At 41.7% G+C, this 26,998-nt stretch overlaps 1 protein-coding gene across 3 annotated transcripts in view; it reads right to left on the reverse strand.

Moving 5' to 3' along the window:
- TRMT2B (tRNA methyltransferase 2 homolog B) overlaps positions 1-26,998 on the reverse strand; it is a 103,204-nt gene that overhangs the window by 64,116 nt on the left and 12,090 nt on the right. For 2 of the 3 annotated variants that reach the window (XM_021079606.1, XM_021079605.1), the window contains 6 exons: positions 14,244-14,390; positions 12,756-12,850; positions 12,075-12,289; positions 11,810-11,911; positions 9,936-10,055; positions 9,607-9,706 (listed from right to left, as the gene is read on the reverse strand). In XM_021079606.1, coding sequence (XP_020935265.1) covers positions 9,607-9,706; positions 9,936-10,055; positions 11,810-11,911; positions 12,075-12,289; positions 12,756-12,850; positions 14,244-14,390 — 779 coding nt within the window. Of the gene's footprint in view, positions 1-3,132; positions 3,194-9,606; positions 9,707-9,935; positions 10,056-11,809; positions 11,912-12,074; positions 12,290-12,755; positions 12,851-14,243; positions 14,391-26,998 lie in introns of those variants that run through there. The other variant, XM_021079607.1, reaches the window with a different exon arrangement.

A 26,998-nucleotide genomic window follows, 5' to 3' on the forward strand; every position in this document is an offset into this window, starting at 1 on the left:
CTGGCCTACATACACCACAGCCACAGCAATGCCAGATCCTTAACCCACTGAGTGAGGCCAGGGATCGATCCCGCATCCTTGTAGATACTAGATAGGTTTGTTACCGCTGATCCACAACGGGAATTCCTCTTGTATTAATCTTAAAAAAAATATGTATGGGAGTTCCCATTGTGGTGAAACAGGATCAGCAGTGTCTCTGAAGCAATGGGACACAAGTTCAATTCACAGTGGGTTAGGGATCCAGCGTTGCCACAGCTGCAGTGTAGGTAGGCCTGGGAACTCCATATGCCATGGGGTGGCCAAAAAAGAAAGCAAAAAAAACAAAAACAAACAAAAACAAAAAAATGAAAAAATTATGTATTTTTAGAGAATTACATAAGCCTGGAGTAACTGAAGAGACAAGTCACATGTCTGCACAGAAAAAAATGCTGTAAAGATTTCAATTCTCCTTAACTGAATTAATATTTTCACTGTACTTCTGATCACAAGCCCAAAAGAATATTTTTGATAAGTTGATTCTAGAGCTCTGTTAGTACATACATGAAAATGTTAAGAGCACACATCCTTTAACCCAGCAATTCCACATCAGGGATTTATCTAATGTATATACTATCACAATACTTATTAATCACATAAACACTGCACAAAAATGCAAAGATATATGCATACAAGGATATTCATTGCAACACTGTGGTATCAACAGTATAGAAACAACCTTAAAATTCATTACCAAGAGACAAATTAAATGACATGTATATTAAAATTATACAGCCTATTTTACAAACTAAGTAGTCCTCTAAGTATTGATGTAGATTCTACACTACTGTAGAACCACCTCCAAAATCTACTGTTGAGTGACATGCATGGTGTAGAACAATGGTTTTTAAAAATTTTTAAATTGAAGTATAGTTTATTTTTTTGTTTTGTTTTTAGGGCCGCTCCTGCAGCATATGGACGTTCCCAGGCCAGTGACTGAACCAGAGCTATAGCTGTCACCAGATCCAAGTCACATCTGCGACCTATACTGCAGCTTGCAGCAACGTCTGATTCTTAAGCCACTGAGCAAGGCCAGGGACCGAGCCCACATCCTCAGGGATACCAGTCAGGTTCTTAACCCGCTGAGCCACAGTAAGAACCCCTAGTTAATTTACAATGTTGTGTTAGTTTCAAGTGTACACCAAAGATACTGAGTATAGTTCCCTATAAGATATTGAGTATAGTTCCCTGTGCTATACAGTAGGTCCTTATTGTTTACCTTTTTTTTTTCCTCTTATTGCTACACCCGTAGCATAGCAAAGTTCCCAGGCCAGGGATCAAATCAGAGCCAGAGCTGCAACCTGTGCCACAGCTGCAGCAATCCTGGATGCTTAACCCCCTGTTCCAGGCTGAGAATCAAACCAGCTTCTCCAGGGAGAAAAGCCAGATCACCCACTGTGCCACAGCAGGAACTCCCATTGTTTACCTATTTAATATATAATATAGTGTACATGTTAATCCCAAACTCCTCATTTATCTCCCCCCTCCCACCCCCGTTACCCACTTTGGTAACCATAAGTTTGTTTTCTATGTTTGAGTCTGTTTCTGTTTAGTATATAGATTCATTTTAAATCTTTTTAGATTTCATATATGTGATATCATGTATTTGTCTTTCTCTGTCTGACTTCACTTAGTATGTTAATCTCTAGGTCCATCAGAACAGTGTTTATTTCTATTTGTTAAAAAAAGATAAGAGAGGGGTGTACAAACACACACACACAGAATATTTCTGGTAGGCTACACAAGAAACTGGTAAGAGTGATGATATCTGAAGGACTCAGAGCCAGGAATAAGAAGAAGATTCATTATTCACTGCATTTGAATTTTTTTCTACCATATGTACATACTGTCTTTTCAAAATAAATTTTTCTTGCCTTTTTTTAATAATTTTTTAAATTTTCCCACTGTACAGCAAGGGGGTCAGGTTATCCTTACATGTATACATTACAATTACATTTTTCCCCCACCCTTTCTTCTGTTGCAACATGAGTATCTAGACAAAGTTCTCAATGCTATTCAGCAGGATCTCCTTGTAAATCTATTCTAAGTTGTGTCTGATAAGCCCAAGCTCCCGATCCCTCCCACTCCCTCCCCCTCCCATCAGGCAGCCACAAGTCTCTTCTCCAAGTCCATGATTTTCTTTCTTGCCTTTTTTGATGCCATGGTTAGCTACTGTTTTACTCAGTCTGAGTGTAAGCAGCATCCTAGGTTTATTCTCACATGTTGTTTTTTAATCTATTGTTTCGCAAAATAAATATTTCATTTTATTCAAAAGTGAAACAAATAGAAAGGGATATAGGGGATTTCCTGTTGTGGCACAGTGGAAACGAATCTGAGCATCCATGAGGATGTGGGTTCGATCCCTGGCCTCGCTCAGTGGGTTACGGATCCAACGTTGCTGTGAGCTGTGGTGTAGGTTGCAGACACAGCTCGGATCCCGCGTTGCTGTGGCTGTGGCATAGGCTGGTGGCTACAGCTCCGATTAGACCCTTAGCCTGGGAACCTCCATGTGCTGCCGGTGCCACCCTGAAAACAAAACAAAACAAAAAAGGTATATAGTGAAATTTACTCCCCACCTTTGACTCCCAACCCTGCAGTTTCCCACACAACAGATAACTACAATTACCAGTTTCTTATAAACCCTACCAGTTACTCTAAGCATTTTCAGCAAACACAAATCAATATTCTTCTCTCCATCCATTGTCCATTTTCACAGATCATTTACTATTATATAAACAATTCTGCACAACTTGCTATTTCCAATTAGTAACATACCTTAGAACCAAAATCAGAAGCCACAAACAAAAAGACTAGACATCTTCAAAATTAAATAATCTTGTGCTTCAAAGGATAATGTCAAAAAAAGCGAACAGACAACCCACAGAATGGGAAAAAATTTTGCAAATCATGTATCTGATAAGAAACTTGTATCCTGGAATTTAAAAAAGAATTCTTAAGACCCCAAAATAGAAGATGACCCAGGGAGTTCCCACTGTGGCAGAGTGGGTTACTGATCCAGCTGGTCTCTGTGGAGATGCGGGTTTGATCCCTGGCCTAGCACAGTGAGTTATGGACCTGGTGTTGCTGCAGCTGTAGGTCACAGCTCTGGCTTGGATTCAGTCACTGGTCCAGGAACTTCCATATGCCACAGGGACAGCTGAAAAGGAAAAAAAATTAATAAAAAAAAGACAACCCAGCTGAAAAATGGGCAAAAGATCTAGACAGGTCTCCAAAGAAGATACATAAATGGCCAATAAACATAACGAAAAAATGCTCAGTATCATTAGCCATGGGGAAATGCAATCAAAACCACAAGAAGGAAGTTCCCATCATGGCTCAGTGGTTAACGAACCCGACTAGTGTCCATGAGAATGCAGGTTCCATCCCTGTCCTCACTCAGTGGGTTAAGGATCCGGCATTGCCGTGAGCTGTGGTGTAGGTCACAGACATGGCTTGGATCTGGTGTTACTGTGGCTGTGGTGTAGGCCAGCAGCTACAGCTCCAATTCGACCCCTAGCCTGGGAAACTTCATATGCCACGGGTGTAGCTCTAAAAAGACAAAAGACAAAAAACAAAAAAAGAGTAGTTCCTATTGTGGCACAGCAGAAATGAATCAGGCTAGTAACCACCAGGTTACAGGTTTGATCCCTGGCCTTGCTCAGTGGATTAAGGATTTGGCATTGCTGTGTTATAGGTCACAGATGTGGCTTGGATCCTGCGTTGCTGTTGCTGTGGCTGTGGCGTAGGCTGGCAGCTGTAGCTCCGATTTGACCCCTAGCCTGGGGACCTCCATATGCCATGGGTGTGGCCCTAAAAATAAAAAAGCAAAAAACAAAACAAAACCAAAAAACACAAGGCGTTCCCTGGTGGCTCAGTGGATTAAGGATCGGGCATTATCACTGCTGTGGCTCGGGTCACTGCCATGGCATAGGTCCAATCCCTGGCCTGGGAACTTTGGCATGTTGCAGATGCAGCTGAAAAAAAAAAATCTGGAGTTCCCGTCGTGGCGCAGTGGTTAACGAATCCGACTAGGAACCATGAGGTTGCGGGTTCGGTCCCTGCCCTTGCTCAGTGGGTTAACGATCCGGCGTTGCCGTGAGCTGTGGTGTAGGTTGCAGATGCGGCTCGGATCCCGCGTTGCTGTGGCTCTGGTGTAGGCCAGTGGCTACAGCTCCTATTCAACCCCTAGCCTGGGAACCTCCATATGCCGCGGGAGCGGCCCAAGAAATAGCAACAATAACAACAACAAAAAGACAAAAGACCAAAAAAAAAAAAAAAAAAAGTCTACAAGGAGATACCACTTCTCACTCATTAGAATGTATATAAGTTTTTAAAAAACAGATAGTAATTGACAATAATTGAATCGACAATGACATAAAGAAATTGGAACACTCATATACTACTGGAGGGGATGTAAGATGGGGCAACCACTTTCAAAATAGTCTGGGAGTTCCCTTCATGAATCAGCGGTTAACAAATCTGACCAGTGTCCATGAGGACGCAGGTTCGATTCCTGGCCTCGATCAGTGGGTTAAGGATCCAACGTTTCCGTGAGCTGTGGTGTAGGTCAAAGACATGGCTCAGATGCTGTGTTGCTGTGGCTCTGGCATAGGCCAGCAGCTACAACTCCGATTCAACCCCTAGCCTAGGAACCTCCATATGCTGTGGGTGTGGCCCTAAAAAGCAAAAAAAAATTTTTTTAATTTAAATTTTAAAAAAGAAACAGTCTGTGTGGTTGCCAAGGGGGAGGGGTGGAGTGGGATGGACTGGGAATTTGGCATTAATAGATGGAAACTATTGCCTTTGGAATGGATAAGCAATGAGATCCTGCTGTATAGCACTGGGAACTATACGTAGTTACTTAGGATGGAGCATGATAATGTGAGCAAAAAGAATGTATATGTGTCTGTGTGACTGGGCCACCTTGCTGTACAGTAGAAAATTGACAGACCACTGTAAATCAGGTATAATGGAAAAAAATAGAAATTATTAAAATAAAAAATGAAAAAAAAAAAGAAACAGTCTGGCAGTTCCTCAAAAGGTTGAAATAGTTACCATATGACCCAGCAATTCAACTACTAGGTATATATCCAAGAGAAATGAAAACATGTCCCCACAAAAACTTGTACACACGAATGTTCACAGAAACATTATTCATAATAACCAAAAGGTGGAAACAACCTAAATGTCCATCAACTGATGAGTGTAAAACACAGTATATCCACCGAATGGAATATTATTCAGCCATAAAAAGAAATGAAGCGCTGATACATGCTACAGCACAGATGAACCTTGCAAACATCATGCTAAGAGAAAGAAGCTAGATGCAAAGGACTATGTTTGCAAAGAACTTTATTTGTATGAATTGTGTATAACAGGTAAATCCATGGAAACAGAAAGTAGACTAGTGGCTGCCTAGGGCCAGGGGGTTGGGGAAAAATGGGGAATGACTGATGAGAGGTGCAGGGTTTCTTTTAGAGTGATGAAAATGTTCATAATTAGACAGAAGTGATGGCTGCACAAGTGCGAGCATGTACCAAAAACCTTTGAATTGAACATTTTAATTAAGGATGAATTTTATTTTATTTTTAAGTGGGAACTGCAATGATTTTATTTATTTATTTATTTTGCTTTTTAGGGCTGCACCCGAGGCATGTGGAGGTTCCCTGGCTAGGGGTCAAATTGGAGCTACAGCTGCCAGCCTAAGCCACAGCCACAGCAATGCAGGATCCAAGCCACATCTGCGACCTACACCACAGCTCACAGCAATGCCAGATCCTTAATCCACTGAGCGAGGCCAGGAATCGAACCCACAACCTCATGGTTCTTAGTTGCATTGGTTTCTGCTGCGCCACAACAGGAACTCCAAGGATGCATTTTATATGTGAATTATACCTCAATAAAGGTATTAACAAAAATAACATACCTTAGAGAGCTTTCCACATCAGTAAACAGAGAACATCTTCATTCTTTTTTATAACAGCATGGTATTACATTGAATGGATGTAGCATATTTGATTTAACTAGTTCCTCTCTGGTGGACTTTTAGAATATTTCATCATTTGCTTTTACAATATTACAACATATAAATAAATGTCATTTTACATGTATGCCAGTATATTTGTAGGATAAAGCCTTGGAAATCGAATTACTGGGTTAAGGGTGTAGATATTTCTAATCTTAATCTATATTGCTAAATTTCCCTCCATGGGGACAGTGTCAATTTACACTCTTACCAGTAATTTTTTAGAATTCATGTTTCCCTATAGTATTTCCAATAGTTCATTATCAAACTTTTGAACTTTTGCCAACCTGAGATATAAAAAGTAGCATCTCAGGATACATTTCCGTTATAATAGAAGAGATTGAACATCCTTTCATGGTCCTTAAACACATTTCTATTTTCTTTTTGTATCTTGTGTTCATTTTTCTTAGGGTTCTTATTCTTTTTCTTATCAGTTTCCAGGAGTTTGTTATCAATGAAGGAAAAAAAGTCTTTGTGATGTGAACTGCAAGTTATTTTTTTCCAGTTTGTACGTTGTCTCCTGTCTTTGCTTTTTGGTGCTTTTTTTTGGGGGGGGGGGCAAACTATTGATTTTTCAAACTGTTTTATTGCAATATAATTCATATAGCACACAGCTCAACCATTTATACAGTTAAGTGGGTTTCAGTATATTCACAGAATTATGCATCTACCACAACACTCAATTTTGGAATATTTTCATTAACACTTTAGCAGTCACTCCCCATTTCTCCCCAAACCCCCCACCTGCAGCCCTAGGGAACCACAATCTACTTTCTTTCTCTAGAGCTTTGCCTACACTGGACATCTCCTATAAATGGAATCATGTAACATGTGCCCTTTTGTGTCTGGCTTCTGGATACCAGTCCCTTATCAGGTAAATGATTTGCAAATATTTTCTCCCATTCTATGGGTTTACTTTTCACTTTTTTTTTTTTTTTTTTTTATGGCTGCACTCATCCTGAGCCAGGGATCGAATCAGAGCCACAGCTGCAACCTATGTCACAGGCCAGGCAATCCTTTAACCTAGTGCACTGGGCCAGAGATTGAATTCATGCCTTCACAGCAACCCGAGCTGCTGCAGTCAGGTTCTTAACCCACTGTGCCACAGCAGGAACTCATCACTTTCTCTATGGTATCATTTGCAGGACAAAAACTTTGATGATGTTCAATTATACACACACATTTTGTTGTTGCAGGACAAAAAAGTTTTTTTTTAACTTTGATGATGTCCAATTGTACACACATTTTGTTGTTGCTGTTACTTGGGTCTTTGATGTCGTATCTAAGAAAGCTTTGCCTAACCCAATGTCACAAAAATTTACTCCTATGTTTCAAGCTCTACATTTAGCTCTATGATCCATTTTGAATTCATTTCTGTTCTATGGTGTAATAAAGGAAGTAATTTTCAATGTAGCCAAATTTAACAACCTTTTATAATATGGCTTCTGAATTTTCATAGTTAGAAAGGACATCTATGCTCTAGGATTAGAAAGAAATTCTATGATTTCCTAGGGTACATGTATGATTTCCCCTTTTTACACTTAAATCTCTAACTCTTCTGTAATTTATCCTGGTCTGCAGCATGAGATATAGATTCAATTTTTTTTTCACCTTCGCTACCCACTTGTACATCACCATCCATTGAATAGTTTATTTGTTCCCTATTGATTTAAGGTGCCACCTTCATCATATATTCAAAGGTATTTTTCTGGCCACACCTGTGGCATGTGGAAGTTCCTGGGTCAGGGACAGAACCTGTACCACAGCAGTGACCCAAGCCACAGCAGTCTGAATGCTGGATCCTTAACTCACTGAGCTTCCGGGGAACTCCCAAAAACATGTTTAAACTACGTAAGAAAAATAAGAATAAAGGACAATGGAAGAGTGTGCAAGAAAAGACAAGGAAATAAGAGTGTGAAAACATATGGTTATCATGATTTTATTTTGACTAGAAGAAGCTCTTTGACAACTTTCAATTTTTCCCCATGGGCACTAGTGCATTTAGGTTTACTATAGCTTCTAGCATTAGTATTAACCATTTGCATTCTCCCCAAAAATCTCCCATTTCATCTAGGTTTTCAAATGTACTGGGAGTTATACAAAGTACTTTCGCATAATTTTTATTTTTATTTTTATTTTTTTGTCTTTTTGCTATTTCTTTGGGCCGTTCCCACAGCATATGGAGGTTCCCAGGCTAGGGGTCCAATCGGAGCTGTAGCCACCGGCCTACGCCAGAGCGACAGCAACGCGGGATCCGAGCCGCATCTGCAACCTACACCACAGCTCACAGCAACGCCGGATCATTAACCCACTGAGCAAGGGCAGGGACCGAACCCGCAACCTCATGGTTCCTAGTCAGATTCGTTAACCACTGCGCCACGACGGGAACTCCGACACATAATTTTTAAAATTTAGTCATATCTATAGTTACGCTCTTCTCATTTAAGGCTCTATTTTTTATATATCCTTGATTGGGTTTATTTTATTTCCTTCTTCCAATAACACTTTCTGGTTTATTTGACAAGTATATAGGTTTCTTGTTTTGTAGTTCATTAATTTCTGGATTTTTAAAATGTTGATTTTTTTCCTTCAGTTTTCTTTAGCTTTATTGTTCTTTTCCCAGATCAGTGACTTGAAAGCTCAATTTGTTTCCTTTTAATTCTCACTTGTTTCATCTAGGTATATCATCTGTACTTTATATTCACCTGTGTTGTTTGAATATTACAAAGAAATTGTTTTTACTTATGTAAAAAGAGAGAGAGAGAAGAGGAAAGAAAGGGAGGAGGAAGAGAGGAGAGAGAGATTATAAGAAAACATTTCAAACCTCAAAATAATTGACCAGGGCCAGAACTAGAGTGAAGCGGGAGGCCAAAAACTCAGTGGTCAAGAGAAACAATATTTTGATGCAATAATTTAGAAAAGCAAATTGTAAAACTATGGCCTGTAGTCTGGCTGCCTGCTTTCATAAGTACAGTTTTATTGACTCAGAGGGTTAAGGATCCAGCGTTGCTGCAAGCTGAGGTGTATGTCACAGATGCAGCTCAGATCCGGCATTGTTATGACTGTGGCGTAGGCCAGCAGCTCAGCTCCAATTTTATCCCTAGCCTGGGAACCTCCATATGCTTCAGGTGCAGCCCTAAAAATAAAAAAAATGGTGTTATTGGAACTAGGTCCAGGATTAGAGTAAGGTGAGTGAGGTGTGGTTTAGCAAATAGTGGAGTGGATCTCAACTTTTTTTTTTAAAGTTAACATTTTGTTCATCACAGATATTTTGGACTAATTTTGATTTTTGAAAATACTGCATTAAAAATGTATCTTGTTACTTAGATTTTGGACATCCTCCTAAATTTGGTATCCAATGTGAGTTGCTGTATTACCTGGCCCTATAGTTAGCTTTTTTTTTTACATCTGTTATCTCTAGCATTGATAGTAGTATAATGATTTTTTTTATTTCTTTACGCTTCTCTACATGTTCCACATTCTGCATGATAAGGATTACTCTGTTCATCAGGAAAAAATAATTTTAAAAAGAAGTCAAGACTCACTCAATGATGTTCCTTGTGGTTTCACCATGGGGCTTGCAGGAAACAAAAACTAGTGTGCGGATTGCCCTGCAGTTTCGAATGGCTTGAACCACCTGGTAATCTGAAGGAAGAAACACATTGCTATTAATATAATGAAACTATCATGGTCTAGGTTATCACAAACTCGCAACTGACGAGCCCAAAGGACAGGTTAGGAATAGAGGAAAAGCAGGTTCAGAGTGAGCACACTCGGAGCAGCCTCAGCATGGTGTAGAAATGGGGGACTATAGCTGGTGGACATCATGGGAACACCTAACTAGTTCTACAGCAGGAAAGCTATTCATCCTTACGCAGTCCTGCCCGGGCTGGGTTCACCACAGCAACAATGAACTGCCCATCTTCCTTTGATTTTAGTAGCTGTGGCAAAATCTTCTCTGCTCGACCAGTGTGGAATTCACAGTTGGTGATGCCTGCAGAAGAGAGGCCCACATGACAATTCAAAACATAAGCCCAGCTACTAGGGTTGGGGAGCTTCAGCTTTACAGAAATGTACAAAAACCAGGGAGGGCTCTGCCATCTTCCCTTTGGATCTAGCATATTTATGCCTCACAATGAAAGAAATGCTTTTGGGCCTTTTTCATTTTTTCCCAACATGTTTTCCTTTGCAATAACTCAGTAGGCTTCTCAGCTTGAGAGACTCTATACATGTTGTTTTACAACTTAGGAACTCAGGCAGCACATAAGGACCTATACCAAGAAGAGAACCTTGACTTTTTTTTTTCTGATTTTAGGACCATACCTGTGTCACATGGACATTCCCAGGCGAGGGGTCAAATCAGAGCTGCAGCTGCTGGCCTATGCCTCAATGCCAGATCCAAGCCATGTCTGTGACCTACACAACAGCTGATGGCAACGCCAGATCCTTAACCCACTAAGCGAGGCCAGGGATTGAACCCACATCCTCATGGATACTAGTTGGGTTCATTATTGCTGAGCCATGGCAGGAACTCCCAAGAACCTTGACTTTAACTTAAGCGCTCTGCTCATGGAAATAACCTAAATGTCCACTGACATATGAATAGATAAAGAAAGATGTGGTACATACAGTGGAATACTATTCAGCCATAGAAAAGAATGAAATAATGCCATCTGTAGCAACATGGATACAACTAGAGATTCCCATACTAAGTGAAGTAAGTCAGAAAGAGAAAGACAAATACCAGCCTATCTACAAAACAGACATGGAGAGCAGATGTGGTTGCCGGGGGCAGGTGGGAGGGAGTGGGATGGACAGGGAATTTGAGATTAGAAGATGCAAACTATTACATACAGAATGGATAAACAAAAAGGTCCTACCATATAGCACAGGGTATTCAGTATCCTATAATAAACTATAATGGAAAAGAATATAAAAAAAGAGGGAGTTCCCATTGTGGGTCAGCAGGTTAAGAACCCAAGATAGCGTCTGTGAAGATGCATGTTTGATCCCTGGCCTCGCTCAGTGGGTTAAGGCATTGCCATAAGCTATGGCATTGGTCATAGATGTGGCTCATATCCGGTGTTGTTGTGGCTGTGGTGCAGACCTGCAGCTGCAGCTCTGATTTATTCCCTGGCCTGGGAACTTCCATATGCTGCAGGTGTGGCTGTAAAAAGAAAAAAAAAAAAGAGCATATATGTATAACTGAACCACAGCAAAAATCAACACAACATTGTCAATCAACTATACTTCAATAAATAAATAAATAGACATAAGTGTTCTTTCTGCAATATTGGAGGTTTTCACACGGAAGCTCAGGAGTTGTCTGGAGGTGAGGTAGTGGGGACAAGAAAATCTGTTTTCTACATTGCAGCTTGGCATAAGATTTTGTTCGAAGAAAAAATCCTATTGCTAAAAATAGTTTGAAACCTATTATCCTATGTATGATACCTCATGAGTCTAAGGTCAATAAGGCTCTTCTATTTTAGCCCAAGCTTTGCCAAGTTCCTTTCCTATCAGCTAGACTTGTTTCTTCCCTCGGGCTCTTCTGGATAGAAGACAAAAAAGAACATAGTTACTGGGGCCTCTTTTAGAAAAGCATCAGGACCCAACTCTGACCACTCCAGGACACCTTCCCTTCCTCCCCACTGTTGTGGATACAGTAGATGCCCTTTGCCACACAACCCTCTCCAGAGCACAGGAAAATCTGTGGCTCTTCATTTTCTCCCCAGAATGTGAGCAGTGTACCATTGAAGGCTGCAGTCCACCTGGCATCCTCTACTGCCTGTTCCACCAACTCAATCCCAAGGACCTGGGAGGTATACTGAGCCAGAGAGAGGCCAATCACACCTGGAGAAGTAAGAGAGAATAAGAAAAGGGTATTTTAGGGGATTAAACCAACGAGGTTATTGCCTGCACCACCCCAACACCTCCCCACCCTCGGCTACAAGGGTGGATGATGTTGGGGAGATAAACTGAGTAGGTAGAGATTCTGCCCTGAGCTGCCACTTGCCAGTCCCACAGCAGATGTCAAGGAGGATGGTGTCAGAGTTCACTCCACTCAGCTCCCCCACGGTCCGATACAGCATCTCTGCACCAGCGGTGTTAATCTGGAAAAAGGCATCTGGAGAGATGCGGATCTTCAAGCCCAGGAGATCTTCAAAGATGTGAGGTTCCCCAAACAGGAGCTGGTAGGGGGACTGCTGATGACTACAACGGGTCATGGTACTGGAAAAGAACAAAAGGAGAAAGCATCTCAGAGTTCCCATCATGGCGCACCGGAAACAAATCCAACTAGGAACCATGAGGTTGCAAGTTCTCCCCCTGGCCTTGCTTAGTGGGTTAAGAATATGGCATTGCCATGAGCTGTGGTGCAAGTCACAGACATGGCTCAGATCTGGCGTTTCTGTGGCTGTGGTGTAGGCCAGCAGCAACAGTTCCGATTAGACCCCTAGCCTGGGAACCTCCATATGCCGTGGGTATAGACCTAAAAAAAAAAAAAAAAAAAGAAGAAGAAAAAGCAAGCATCTTGGAATTGAATCTATCTCTAGTGGTTGGTTGGAGAGGGAGGACCCAGCATGGCCCTGAGAGCTCTGAAGGAGGGAATGGAGGTACATGCTGCCTCAGAAATCCGCAAGCCAGACTACAGCACACCATCACCTTCCCGCTTGCTGTTGGGCTGTCCCAGGTTTACCTCTCCTGGAAGTAAAGTGATGTCAAGTCACAGACCGCTCCTGGCCCTTTGGTGAAAAACTCCTTTACAGTCTCCTTCTGAACACAGAGCTCCTCCTGCCCAGACCACAAAATCAGGAGTCAAGTAAAAATGCATCTCTGACATATTTTCTCTTCAAGCTCTATAGTAATCAGCTCTGCAGCAGTCAGACAAGAAAGCACATTGCTTTAATCTTATTGAAATAACACTTAAGGAGTTCCCATTGTGGCTCAGCGGTAATGAACCTGACTAATATCCATGAGAATGTGGGTACAGTTCCTGGCCTTGCTCCATGGGTTAAGGATCCAGCATTGCTGTGAAGTGTGGTATAGGCCGTGGAGGTGGCTGGGATCTGGTGTTGCTGTGGTTCTGGTGTTGGCCGGTGGCTGCAGCTTGAATTCGACCCCTGGCCTGGGAATTTCCATATGCCGCAGACATGGCCCCCAAAATAATAATAATAAAACCCCACTTAACATAAAGCAGGAAAAAAAGCTGTTTTCATATCTTAGCAGAAACACTGCTTTGCCTATTGGCTTTGACAAATCCTATACAATAGACACGGCACTTTCTCTGGTTCGAGCCTCTTTAATAGTTCTCTAAAGAAAGTGTGAGTTATTCTTGTTGTAACCAAGGAGATAAACTAAGCTTTTGTTCCATCATAAAGAAGCAATAACCTTTCAGTTCCCTTCATACTTCTCTACTTCAAATATCTCAACCACCTACCCAAACACCACCTCAGAAAACTCGCATTGCAGGAGAAAGGAAAGAGAGAGCACAGAAGAGAATGAGCATGGTAATGAAATCTTTTATTTGATTTCCAAACATTTTTAAATTCTTATATCATTAAAGAGAGCCTAGCCCTTAGCTAGACATAAGGATAAATGCCAATAAACTACATTGGCACTATAGAGTTAAAAGGCCAGCAATCAATGACCTGGGTTCAAACCCTCGCTTTGCTATTTACCAGCTCTTTAAACTCTAGCTACCTCTATGCCTCCATTTGCTCAGCTATGAAATGAAGGTGACAATACCTCTCTACTTCACAAGTTGGTTGAGGTGATCACATAAATATAGGAATACGTTAATGTAGGAATGTTCAAAAGCTCTAAGTGTATTACAAACATAGAAGCATTATCTGGGTTATGGAATTCTGACTATATCCTAGTCTCTATTGAATTGGCTTTTGGATTTAGTAGAGTACCTAAGAACTTCCATGGGCAAAGTTCTTGTGAAAATCCTTAGGAGTACTCAAGTGATAATTACTTGGTAACCTGGCCTCAGCCTTTTGGCTTGATGAGTATCCTGGCCACTGGCGCCTCATCATAGCCCCAACCCCTCTTCCCAACCCACATTACTACCCTGTGGCTGCACTGTCTCTGCCACCTGCCCTGAAATGTCCAAACACCAAGTGCAGCACAGTGATAGTAAGGGTTGTATAGCAGCTGCCCCTTATCATCCTTTGAGTCTCACCTGCCTTAATTCCTGGGGATGGAAAGTGATGATAGCCATCGTATGCCCTTGGCTATTGGTGCGGACTATAAGCTCACGCCAGTGCCCACCTTCATGGAATAGAAGGCAGGGCTCCATTGGGGACTGCCGAAGGAATATTTCATAGTACTAGGAAGAAAACAGTACTATTACACAGGTAAAACAAGCTCCATAGCTGATTATTCATACTAGCTGACTGTTACAGGCTAAAGTATACTCACCCCCAACCCCAATTCATATGTTGAAACCTCAGTACCTCAGAACATGACCAGATTTGGAGATAAGATCTTTAAAGAGGTGAGTAAGTTAAAATGAGGCCATTAGGGCGGACCCTAATCCAGTGGTTTCAGTGTGCCAGACTGCTACCCTAGTGGGTCCATCATACCAGTGGGCCCTGAGGGTAGTAGTGACCCAAGGAGGATTATTCTCAAGCCTTAAAAACCTAGTAGAATTTGTCCTGCTGAGTTTCAGATTTGCTTGGGACCCGTGACCCCATTCTTTCCAATTTGTTCCTTTCGGAATGGAGATGTCTATCCTATGCCTGTTCCACGATTATATTTGGGAAGCAGTTAACCTGTCCAGTTTCACAGCTAAAGAGGAATTCTTTTTTTTTTCTTTTTAGGGCCACACCTGCCCTAAAAAGAGGTTCCCAGGCTAGTGGTCCAATTGGAGCTATGCCACAACCACAGCAATGCCAGATCTGAGCCGCATCTGCGACCTACCACAGCTCACGGCAACGCCAGATCCTTAACCCACTGAATGAGGCCAGGGATCGAACCCACAACCTCATAGTTCCTAGTTGGATTCATTTCCACTGCTCTTCTGTGCCATGAAGGGAACTCCTAAAGAGGAATTCTATTCGAGAATGAATTATACCCTGACTGATACCTCTTATCCACACTTCATTTAGATAAGATTAAGGACTTAAGAGTTAATGCTGAAATGGGTTAAAAATTTGGGGCTGTTGGAACTAGGGCTCATGTATCTTGCATGTAAGGAGAACATGAATTTTGAGGTTCCGGGGGATAGTGTTATGGGCTGAATTGTGTCCCCGCTAGGATTCATATGTTGAAGTCTTGACTCCTAGTATCTCAGAATGTGACTGTATTTGGAAATAGGGCCTTTAAAGAGGTGATTAATCTAAAATGAGGCAGTTAGGGTGAGCCCTGTTCCAATCTGACTGTTGTCCTTATAAGAAAAGGAAATTTGGATACAGAGGCATCACAGACGCACACATGCACACAGAAAAGGCCATATGAGGACACAGCAGAAAGGTGGCCATCTTCAAGCCAAAGAGAAAGAAGGCCCTCCAAAGAAATGAAACCTGCTGACACCCTGATCTTGAACTTCCAGCCTCTAGAACCATGAGAATACCAGTTTACATTGTTTAAGTCATCCGGTCTGTGGGACTGTGTTATGGCAGCCCTAGCAAACTAATGCAGTATGATACAAGAAACATGATCCCTGCCCAGTGACCTTATAGAGGGATCCTATCCATTGTAGCCCTAACAGTATGCTCCATGAAGAGTCAGCGTTGTATCCTTACCCTAGTACATAACAGGTGCTCAATAACAGATGCTAATACTATACACACAATATGGAATATGATAATCTTCATTTGTGTGAATTCCTCCCGGTAGCAATTCCTAATATACTATTAAGCTGAACTCATGGATATGGAACCAAGTATAGGGAAACCATAGGTATAAAGGACCAACTATAAAGATATAGGCAGATTTTCAGAGTTCCAGTCATGGCTCAGTGGTAATGATCCCGACTGGTACCCATGAGGACACAGGTTCAATCCCTGACCTTGCTTAGTGGGGTAAGGGTCTGGGTTAAGGGTCTGGCATTGCCGAAAGCTGCAGTGTAGGATGAAGATGTGGCCAGATATGGCACTGCTGTGACTGTGACGTAGGCTGGCAGCTGCAGCTCTGATTCAACCCCTAGCCTGGGAACTTTCATATGCCACAGGTGTAGCCCTAAAAAGAGAAAACAAAATAAAATATATATATATTTTTTAAAAAAGAGTGAAAGGGCCCTATAGTTAAAATAACAGAATATTCCTATTAAAAAACCTTTCTAAAATGAAATAAAGGAATAAAAAGATGCAAATTTATTTAAACTCATTGTTCGACAAATTCTCCCTTCTCTCTCTCATGCATCATTTTCCTCCCCCACTACTGGATCACTCCCATCAATATACAAGCATGCTCTCACTCTCCGACATTTAAAAAGAAAAGGAGCTTCCGGAGTTCTTTCTGTGGCTCAGCAGAAATGAATCTGACTAGGATCCATGAGGACATAGGTTCAATCCCTGGCCTTGCTCAGCGGGTTAAGGATCCGGCGTTGCCGTGAGCTGTGGTGTAGGTCACAGACATGGCTCAGATCCCACACTACTGTGGCTGTAGTGCAGACCAGCAGCAACAGCTCTGATTCAACCCCTAGCCTGGGAACCTCCATATGCTGTGGGCGCAGCCCTAAATAAAGACGAAAAAGAAAAAGGAAATTTCTTAACCCTACTTTCCCCACCAGCCACTGTTCCATTTCTCTGCTCTTCTTTGCAGCAAAACTCAAAAGAATTGTCTAAATTCACCGCCTCCCATTTCTCTCCTTCTATTCATTAAATGGAATCATGTTCCCCGACCACTCCACCAAAACAGCTCCCATTATTGGTCACCAGTGACCTCTGTGTTATGCAGTTCAATGGTCAATTCTCAGTCAGCACTGGCACAGGTGATGAGCCTCTCATTGGTTGATTGTCTTCACTTCTCTTCCAGGACCCCACACTCTCCTGGTTTCCTCTGATCTCACTGGCTGCCCTTTCTTAGTCTCCTTAACTAGCTCCTCCCAGACCTCTTAAAATGGGAGTGCCCCCAGGCTCAGTCTCTGTTCCTCTTCTCTTTCTTCTCTACTCTCGCTCACTTGGTCATTTCTTCCAATCTCATGATTTTAAAATAACATCTACATGTCAACAACTCCAAAGTCTCTAATTCTTGAACCTCATCCTAACATATCTTATTTAACATATCCACGCAGATGCCTAATAGGTATGTCAAATGCAACATGTGCAAAACTGAACTACTAACCTCCACCCTTCAAATCTGCTCTACCAGTCTTTTTCATTTTAGTTGATGATAATGCCATTGTTCTACTTTCTCCTCTCAAAAACTTCAGTTTTTACTCCTCTCTTTTTCTTATACCTTTCGTTCAATCCATCAAGAAATCTTGTTGTTCTATCTTCAAGATATTATCCACTCCACTGCCCCTACCACTGGACTATATCATCTCTCACCTGGATTACCACAAGAACCTCCTAACTGGTCTATCTCTGCTTCTACCTTTCCCCACAACAATCCATATACAATATAATAGCCAGTGATCCTGTTTAAAACCTAAATCATATCATGAAATCCATCCCCCCAATTAGAACTTCCAATAGCTCAGAATAAAAGCCAAAGTCCCATCATAACTTCTGAGGCACTACATGATCTGGCCCTCAAGAACCATCTTACCTTATCTCCCACTACCTTCTGGGCCTACTTTCAGTTCCTCCGGAAAGCCTGCCACACTCCTATCTTAGGGCCTTTGCTATGGCTGTTTTCCTTGCCTCGAATGCTCTTCCCTCAGACCTCCACATGGCTGACACCCTCATTCCTTTAAGTCTTAATTCCAAGGTTTTTCAGCCTTGGCAGTATCATCAATTCTTTGTTATGGGAAGTTGTCCTGTGCAGGGTGTTTAACAGCATCCTTGGCCTCTACTTAGTAGATACCAGTAGCACCGTGCAAATATCCCCCAGTGGTGACAACTAAAAATGTCTGCAAACATTGCTAAATGCCCCCTGTAAAACTACTCCCAGTTGACAACTACTGCTTTATTCAAATGTCACCTTCTCAATGAAAACTACCTGGACCCCATTTAATTTTTTTTTTTGTCTTTTTATGGCTGTACCCTCGGCACATGGAGGTTCCCAGGCTAGGGGTTGAGTTGGAGCTATAGCTGCCGGCCTACACCACAGCAACAGTAATGCGGGATCCAAATCCTGCTGTATTTATCCCGTGGCATTTGTCTTAGTCTGTTTGGGCTGCAAAAATAAAAATACCATAAACAGTGACTTATAAACAACAGATATTTATGTCTCACAGTTCTGACTGGGAAATCCAAGGTAAGATACCAGCAGATTGTGTCTGATGACAGCTTCCTCACTGACAGCTGTCTTTCCACTATAACCTCACATGGCAGAAAGGACAAGCTAGTTCTCCGGGGCCTCTTTTATAACGGCAGTAATCCTAATCAGGAGGGCTCCACCCTCAGGACCTAATCACCTCCCAATGGCCCCAACCTCCTAATACTAATACCTCAGGGTTAGGACTTCAACACAGGAAATTTGGAGGGACACAAACATTCAGATCAGAGCTACACTTATCACCTTCTAACATATTATATCATTTACTTTATTATGTTTTTTTTTAAATCTGTCTCCCCCACCCCCTCCCACTAAAATGTAAGTTCCACAAGGAAAGGGATATTTTCTTCACTATTGTATCCTAAGCACCTAGAATAGTGGCTGGCATGAATGAAAGAAAGGAAAGGAAAGAACAGAGATAATAGGAGAGAAGATAACAAGAGCAAACAAATAAAGTCTTAAAAGACAGAAGGTGGGGGTTCCTGCTATGGCACAGTGGAAACGAATCCAACCAGTATCCATGAGGATGCAGGTTTGATCCCTAGCCTTGCTCAGTAGGTTAAGGATCCGGCTTTGCCGTGAGCTGTGGTGTAGGTCACAGGGTCACAGACTCGGCTCAGATCTGGCGTTACTGTTGCTGTGGCATAGGCTGGCAGCTATAGCTCTGATTTGACTCCTAGCCTGGGAACTTTCATAAGCCACAGGTGTGGCCATAAAAAGCAAAAAAAAAAAATGATAGAAGGTAGACAGGAGTGGCAACTGACTTAGCAAGATGAAGAAAGCTGCATCTGGATTCCCTACAATGGGGGATCTGATGAGGTAAGGCTTATCTGCTCCACACAAGCCTGGAAAGGTTCAAACTTGAAGTGTAAGGCACTGCAGGAGGCAGAGATAAGGCACAGGGCTAAAATCAGGATTTTGTTGAGAAGTCAGAATATAACTGACTAGTAAAGAACTTCATTCTATCAAAAATTTCTATCCTTCTCTAGCAGGAAACAGGATTTTTTTTTTCCTCAGGAGAAAATGAACACACAAAGCTCTGAATTTGGAAATATGAGGCAGGTGGTAGAAGGGTGAAAATAGGAGGATTCAGTGTAAATTCTCTTAAGAAACTGAATGGTCTCAGATTAATGATCTTGTAAGACAGAAACATGGTTCCCACCCACAATTGCCAGTGATAAAGCCCAGAATCAATAATTTTTAAAGACCTCATTTTTTTTTTTTTTTTTTTTTTTTGCTTCTTAGGGCCTCACCCTCAGCATATGGAGGTTCCCAGGCTAGGGGTCCAATCAGAGCTGTACTGCTGGCCTACACCACAGCCACAGCAATGCGAGATCCAAGCCACATCTGCGACCTACATCACAGCTCATGGCAACGCTGGATCCTTAACCCACTGAGCGAGGCCAGGGATTGAACCCGCATCCTCATGGTTCCTAGTCAGATTCATTTCCACTGCACTGTGATGGGAACTCCTGAAGACCTCATTCTTCAATGTGAAGAGTTAAGCAAGTACCATTAACTATTTGATTAAAGCCTCCATTGCGAAAGACAATACCCAAAACAAACAGGAAAAAAATTCTTGAAGGAAGGAGAGAACTCAAAGAACAGCAAAAAAGCAAAAGATATATATATATATATATATATATATATATATATAATATTACTAACTAAAGATGCTATGCAAAAGAACAATCAGAGAACAAGAAAGAAAAAACTTTCAAGAAACTTTCACAAAAAGAAGAGCAAAAAGGGGAGTCTACTGTGGCTCAGTGGTAATGAACCTGACTAGTATCCATGAGGACGAGGGCAGGATTACTGGCCTTGCTCAGTGGGTTAAGGATACAGCATTGCCACGAGCTGTGGTGTAGGTTCCAGACATGGCTAGGATCCTATGTTGCTGTGGCTGGGGTATAGGCCGGCAGCTGCAGCTCTGATTCAACCCCCAGCTTGGGAACTTCCATATGCCGTGGGTGTGGCCCTAAATAAAGACAAAAAAGAAAAAAAAATGAAGAAGAACAAAAAGAAAAGAAATGGAAAATAGGAAAATGAAGAGATCACAACATGGCACAGCAGAAACAAATCTGACTAGGAACCATGAGGTTGTGGGTTCGATCCCCAGCCTTGATCAGTGGGTTAAGGATCTGGCATTGCCGTGAGCTGTGGGGTAGATTGTAGATGTAGCTCAGATCCTGCATTGCTGTGGCTGTGGTGTAGGCCAGCATCTATAGCTCCGATTTGACCACTAACCTGGGAACCTCCATGTGCCGCAGGGTGTGGTCCTAAAAAAAAAAGAAAAAAGAATGAAAATAGGAGAATGAATAGCAAGATTATAGAATCAATTCATGAAGTCCAAAATCCAAATAATAGAAGGTACAGAGAGAACAGAGAAAATGAGGGGAAGGATGTAATTAATGAAATAATACATCACAATGGTCAGAGGGGCCATCATCAAAAAAATCTACAAATAGGAGTTTCCGTCGTGGTGCAGTGGTTAACGAATCCGACTAGGAACCATGAGGTTGCGGGTTCGGTCCCTGCCCTTGCTCAGTGGGTTAATGATCCGGCGTTGCCGTGAGCTGTGGTGTAGGTTTCAGACGCGGCTCGGATCCCGAGTTGCTGTGGCTCTGGCGTAGGCTGGTGGCTACAGCTCCGATTAGACCCCTAGCCTGGGAACCTCCATATGCCGCGGGAGCCGCCCAAGAAATAGCAACAACAACAACAACAACAACAACAACAAAAGACAAAAAAAAATCTACAAATAATAAGTGCTGGAGAGAATGTGGAGAAAAAGAAACCTTCCTACACTGTTGATGGGAATGCAAATTGGCGCAGTCACTATGGAGAATAGCATTGAGGTTCTTTACAAAACTAAATATAGGAGTTCCAGGAGTTCCCGTTGTGGCACAGTAGAAACGAATCTGACTAGTATCCATGAGGATGTGGGTTCGATCCCTGGCCTCGCTCGGTGGGTTAAGGATCTGGCATTGCCATGGTGTACGCTGTGGATGCAGCTCAGATCTGGTGTTGCTGTGGCTGTGGGTGCAGGCCAGCAACTCCAGATCGGATTCAACCCCTAGCCTGGGAACTTCCACATGCAGCACCTACAGCAGTAAAAAGCAAATAAATAAATATAGGAGTTCCTGCTATGGCACAGTGGATTAATGATCCAGCTTGTCTCTGTAGAGGCATCAGTTCAATCCCCACTGGGCACAGTGGGTTAAGGATCTGGCATTGCTGTAGCTGTGACGTAGGTCATGACTCCAGCTCAGGTTCCATTTCTGGCCCAGGAACTTCCATATACCTCAGGGGCAGTGAAAAAGAAAAAGAAAAAAACTAAATGTAGAACTACCATATGATCCTGTAATCCCACTCCTGGCCATATATCCAGACGAAACAATCAAAGGAAAAGATATGTGCCCCTCAATACTCATAGTATTATCTACAATAGCCAAGACATGGAAACAACCTAAATGTCCATCAACAGATGAATAAAGATGTGGTACATATATACAATGGACTATTATTCAGCCACAAAAAATAATGAAGTAATGCCATTTGCAACAACATGGCTGGACCTAGAAATTATTATACTAAATGAAGTAAGTCAGACAGAGAAAGACAAATATATGATATCACTTACACATGGAATCTAAAAAAATGATACAAATGAACTTATTTACAAAATAGAAATAGACTCACAGACATAGAAAATATACTTCCAGGAGTTCCCATCATGGTGCAGTGGAAATGAATCTGACCAGGAACTGTGAGGTTCGGGTTCGATCCCTGGCCTTGCTCAGTGGGTTAAGGATATGGCATTGCCATGAGCTGTGGTGTAGGTCAAAGATGTGGCTCAGATTCTGCATTGCTGTGGCTGTGGCATAAGCCGGCAGCCATAGCTCCTATTAGACCCCTAGCCTAGGAACCTCCATATGCTGTGAGTGTGGCCCTAAAAAGCAAAAAAAAAAAAAAAAAAAAAAAAAGAAAGAAAAAAAGAAAAGAAACTTCTGGTCACCAAAGGGGATAGCAGATACACACTACTATATATAAAATAGAAACAAACAAGGATCACTTACAGCACTGGGAACTATATTCAATATCTTGTTTCATATATATGAATATATATACATATATATATGTATATGAATCGCTTTGCTGTACACCTGAATCTAAATCTACATGATAAATCAACTATACTTCAATAAAAAATAAATAAATAGGAGTTCCCATTGTGGCTCAGCAGTAACAAACCCAGACTAGGATCCATGAGGACTCGGGTTCAATCCCTGGCCTTGCTCAGTGGGTTAAAGATCCAGTGTTGCTGTGAGCTGCGACATAGGTTGCAGATGTGGCTCGGATCTGGTGTTGCTCTGGCTGTGGCACAGGTTTGCAGCCTCAGCTCCAACTCGACCCCTACCCTGGGAACTTCCACATTACATGGGTGTGGCATTAAAACAAATACATAAATAAATGAAAAATAAAACTTAAAAGTTAAAAAAGATAAAATGCAAGAAAATCTCCCATATCTGAAATTCCTGTTTTTAAGATTGACAAGGGCTAGAAAGTGCCCACAATGAGTGAATGAATAAGGGGCCACGTGGTCATGAAGTTTCAGAGATAAAGTGATTCCCTAAAAGCTTCCTGAGAAAAAAAGGAGGGGTAATATTATCTACAAAGGAATAAGAATTAAGAGTAGTATATAGACTTATACAACATTAGTGGCCAGATGACAATACAATCATGTCTTCAAATGTATTAAAGGCAAATGATCCAAACCCAGACTTTGAAATCTGTAAAAAGTCTCAGTCACATGTCAGGAAAGAACAAAGATATTTATAGACATGCAAAGACTCTAAAACTTTACTCTTAGGCACCTTTCCTCAAGAAACTAATAGCGGTTGTACTTCAGTCAAATGAGGATGTAAACCAGAAAAAGGATGAGAGAAGGTCTAAGGAACAGGGGGAAAGAAAGGAAAACAGCAAAATAAATCCCAAAATAATGCAAAGCAGAAGGCCTCAAGAGCCTAGGAAGGAGACTCCAGGAAAAAGGTCTTCAGGGAAAAAAAAACTAAATTCAAGTTTTTGATTATATGGAGAATATTGATGAATGTCTGACAGAGCTCTTAGAGCACTCACACACACACAAAAACTAGTAATAATTCATAAAAGTAAATCAATGAGAAAAAGGAGGTAATTATATAAGCCAATGAAAACAATTGTAACATCTATCATACTATAGGACTAAGCAGTTATGAAAGAAGAGAATGTGGAGAAAAGTATATTATTTTATAGAAATATATGAAGCATATAATTTTATGGAAAAAAAGATGCAGAACAGTTTAGCTATGAAAAAGGGAGATACAAATTTTTTTAAATAAACAAACAGTGAATTAAAATGTTATCCATAGAAGGAGGAAGGGAACTGGGTAGAGGGGACAGAAATAAAAGCTAGACCTCTCTAAATATATCTTTAGGAGTTCCCTGGTGACTCAGCAGGTTAAGGATTCAGAATTGCCACTGCTGTGGCACGGATTCGATCCTTGGCCCCAGAACTTCCACATGTCGTGGCTACTACCAGATCTATATATATCTATATAGATATATATAGATATATATAGATATACCTTTATTTTGTAGAGTTGACTTTGAAACCATGTAAATATTTTACAAAATTACCAACAAAAATTTAATCAAAAGGAGAAAATGAAAATCAATCCCTAAAATTTGAAAGCAAGCAGAATAAAAAAAAAGAATCTATGTATCAAGTGTCAAGTTGCTGATGTAACTACAATGAGATGAATTCCTTCAGAGTCACAAAAAAAAAAAATTTTTATGGCTGCACCCATGGCATTTGGAAATTCCCAGGCCAAGAACTGAATCTGAGCCATAGCCGTGATCCACACTGCAGCTGAAGCAACACTGGATCCTTTAATTCACACCTTTGCAGAGACCCAAGCTGCTGCAATCAGATTCTTCTTTTTTTTTTTTTTTTTTTGGTCTTTTTAGGGCTGCACCCACAGCATATGGAGGTTCCTTCCCAGTCTAGGGGTAGAATTGGAGCTAGAGCCACTGGCCTATGCCACAGCCACAACAATACCAGATCCAAGCCACATCTACAACCCACACCACAGCTTATGGCAACGCCAGATCCTTAACCCACTGAGTGAGGCCAGGGATTGAACCCGAGTCCTCATGGATACTAGTCGGGTTCGTTAACCATTGAGCCATGACGGGAACTCCTGCAGTCAGCCTCTTAACCTACTGTGCCACACTGGGAAATCCTGGAGCCACAATAATTTGACAAAAAGAACTGGACAGAAATCCTGAGCTCTTTTTCAGTAACCATTTGTTAGTAATAACATTACTACTGTTGTTCTGAAATTACACCTAAAGAGTAGGATAGAAGAAGGCACCAGCAGGTAAAGGATCTGGCATTGTCTCTGTAGCAGCTTGGGTCTCTGCAGAGGCACTGGTTCAGTCCCTAGTCCGGTGCAATGGGTTAAAAGATCCAATGTTGCAGGTTGCAGCTGTGGCTCAGATCCAATCCCTGGCCCAAGAACTTCCCTATGCCACAGGTACGGCTAACAACAATAATAATAATAATGCTTTCTTTTAAAATTCAAACAGAGGTATTTACATTTCATATGACAAAATGCCTGGAATTTGCCTCCAACAAATCCAAAGGAGTTGGTGGTAAGTGGGTGAGAGTAAAGCTAAAACAAAATGGGCCAGATGCAGCTAGAGATTCTTAAGTCAGAAAGAGAAAGACAAATACTATATGACATCACTTATATCTGGAATATAATATATGGCACAAATGAAACTTTCCACAGAAAAGAAAATCATGGACTTGGAGAACAGACTTGTGGTTGCCAAGGGGGAGAGAGAAGGAGTGGGATGTATTGGGAGTCTGCGGTTAATAGATGCAAACTATTACATTTAGAATGGATAAGCCATCCTATTGTATAGCTCAGGGAACTATATCCAATCTCTTGGGATAGAACATGATGGAAGGTAATATAAGAATGTATATATATATATATATATATGTACAGCAGAAATTGGCACAACATTATAAGTCAACTATACTTTTAAAAAAATAAGTGGTGCTAAAGGCAGAAAAAAGTTGAGTAAGTTGGGGCAGAAAGTTTCCATTGAATTTGGCAAAATGGAGGTCACTGATGATTTTGGCAAGATCAATTTCTAGGGAGTTTGGGGGGACAGAAGCAAAAACCATCAGATTTTTTTGTAAAATGGGAGATACTTAATATGTTTATGAACTGAAAGAAAAGAGCCAACAGAGGTGGGGGAAAAGAGGTGAAGAAACAGGAAAAAGAGGGAATGAAATGAAGGAGCTATGATCTTGGGGAGGGAGGAGATAAATCCAAGAGGGTGTTTTAAAGAAGAAGAATAACCTTGGACTGACAGCATTTTAGTGAGATAGGAGGGAAGGAGGGCTAAGATTTCAGCACAATTGGTAGGGCAAGCAGCTAAGAGGAACTTCTCATCTGATGGTCTTAATTTTCTAGTGAAGAACTAGGCATCTGTCAAGAGCAAGGGTAAACGTGATGGGAGAGGAAATTTGAGGAGAGGTAAGAGTTTAGAACAGTCATTGAAGACAATGGGAGAAAAAGTTGATAAGGGTCATGTAGGAAGATTTCTGGACAATAATCCTATAATGGGAGCTGTGTCCTAGTCAGGAAATCCTGGAGGTCAAGATGGGTCCTATCAGGGAGTTCCCACTGTGGTATAACAGGATCAGCAGCACCTCTGCAGTGCCAGGAAACAGGTTCAATCCCCAGCCTGGGACAAAGCATTAAAGGATCTGGCATTACTGCAGTTGGTCACAGCTGCAGCTGGGATCTGATCCCTAGCCCGAGAACTCCATGTGCCATGGGTGGCCAAAAAAGAAAGAAAAAATTTTAAAAAAAGATGTGTCCTATCAGAAGGCACCACCCAAGTGTCATTAGGTGGATAGGTGCTGGTATGTACACACAAGGAATAAGTATGTCAGTTGGGAGTCTTGTTTAGCCCTCAAAAGCAAGGCTTTTCACTTTTTTTCTGCCTTTTTTTTTAAGGGCTACACCCACGGCATATGGGAGTTCCGAGGTTAGGGGTCGAATTAGAGCTACAGCTGCCAGCCTACACCACAGCCACAGCCAACTCAGGATCCAAGCTGCTTCTGCAACTTACACCACAGCTCATGGCAACAGTGGATCCCTAACCCACTGAGCAAGGCCAGGGATTGAACCTGCGTCCTCATGGATGCTAGTCAGACTCATTTCTGCTGAGCCATGACAGGAACTCCATTGACTTTTTTTTAAGTTCCATGAAGGAAGGCACCATGTTTGTTTGAGTTGCCACTGGATCCCCTGCACCTAGCACAGTATGAGGACTTAATAGGCACATAGCAAGTACTCAAGAAATAGTAAGGGCGTGAAATAGAAGGATGGGTATAAAAACATCTCAGAGGCCAACCTCAGGATGCAGATGTCTCACCCCCACTCCTACATCTCTCATATTTTTCAACTCTATTCTGCTGAAAACACT

Source organism: Sus scrofa, chromosome X, assembly GCF_000003025.6.
Source record: "Sus scrofa isolate TJ Tabasco breed Duroc chromosome X, Sscrofa11.1, whole genome shotgun sequence".
In the NCBI taxonomy this organism is placed as follows: domain Eukaryota; kingdom Metazoa; phylum Chordata; class Mammalia; order Artiodactyla; family Suidae; genus Sus; species Sus scrofa.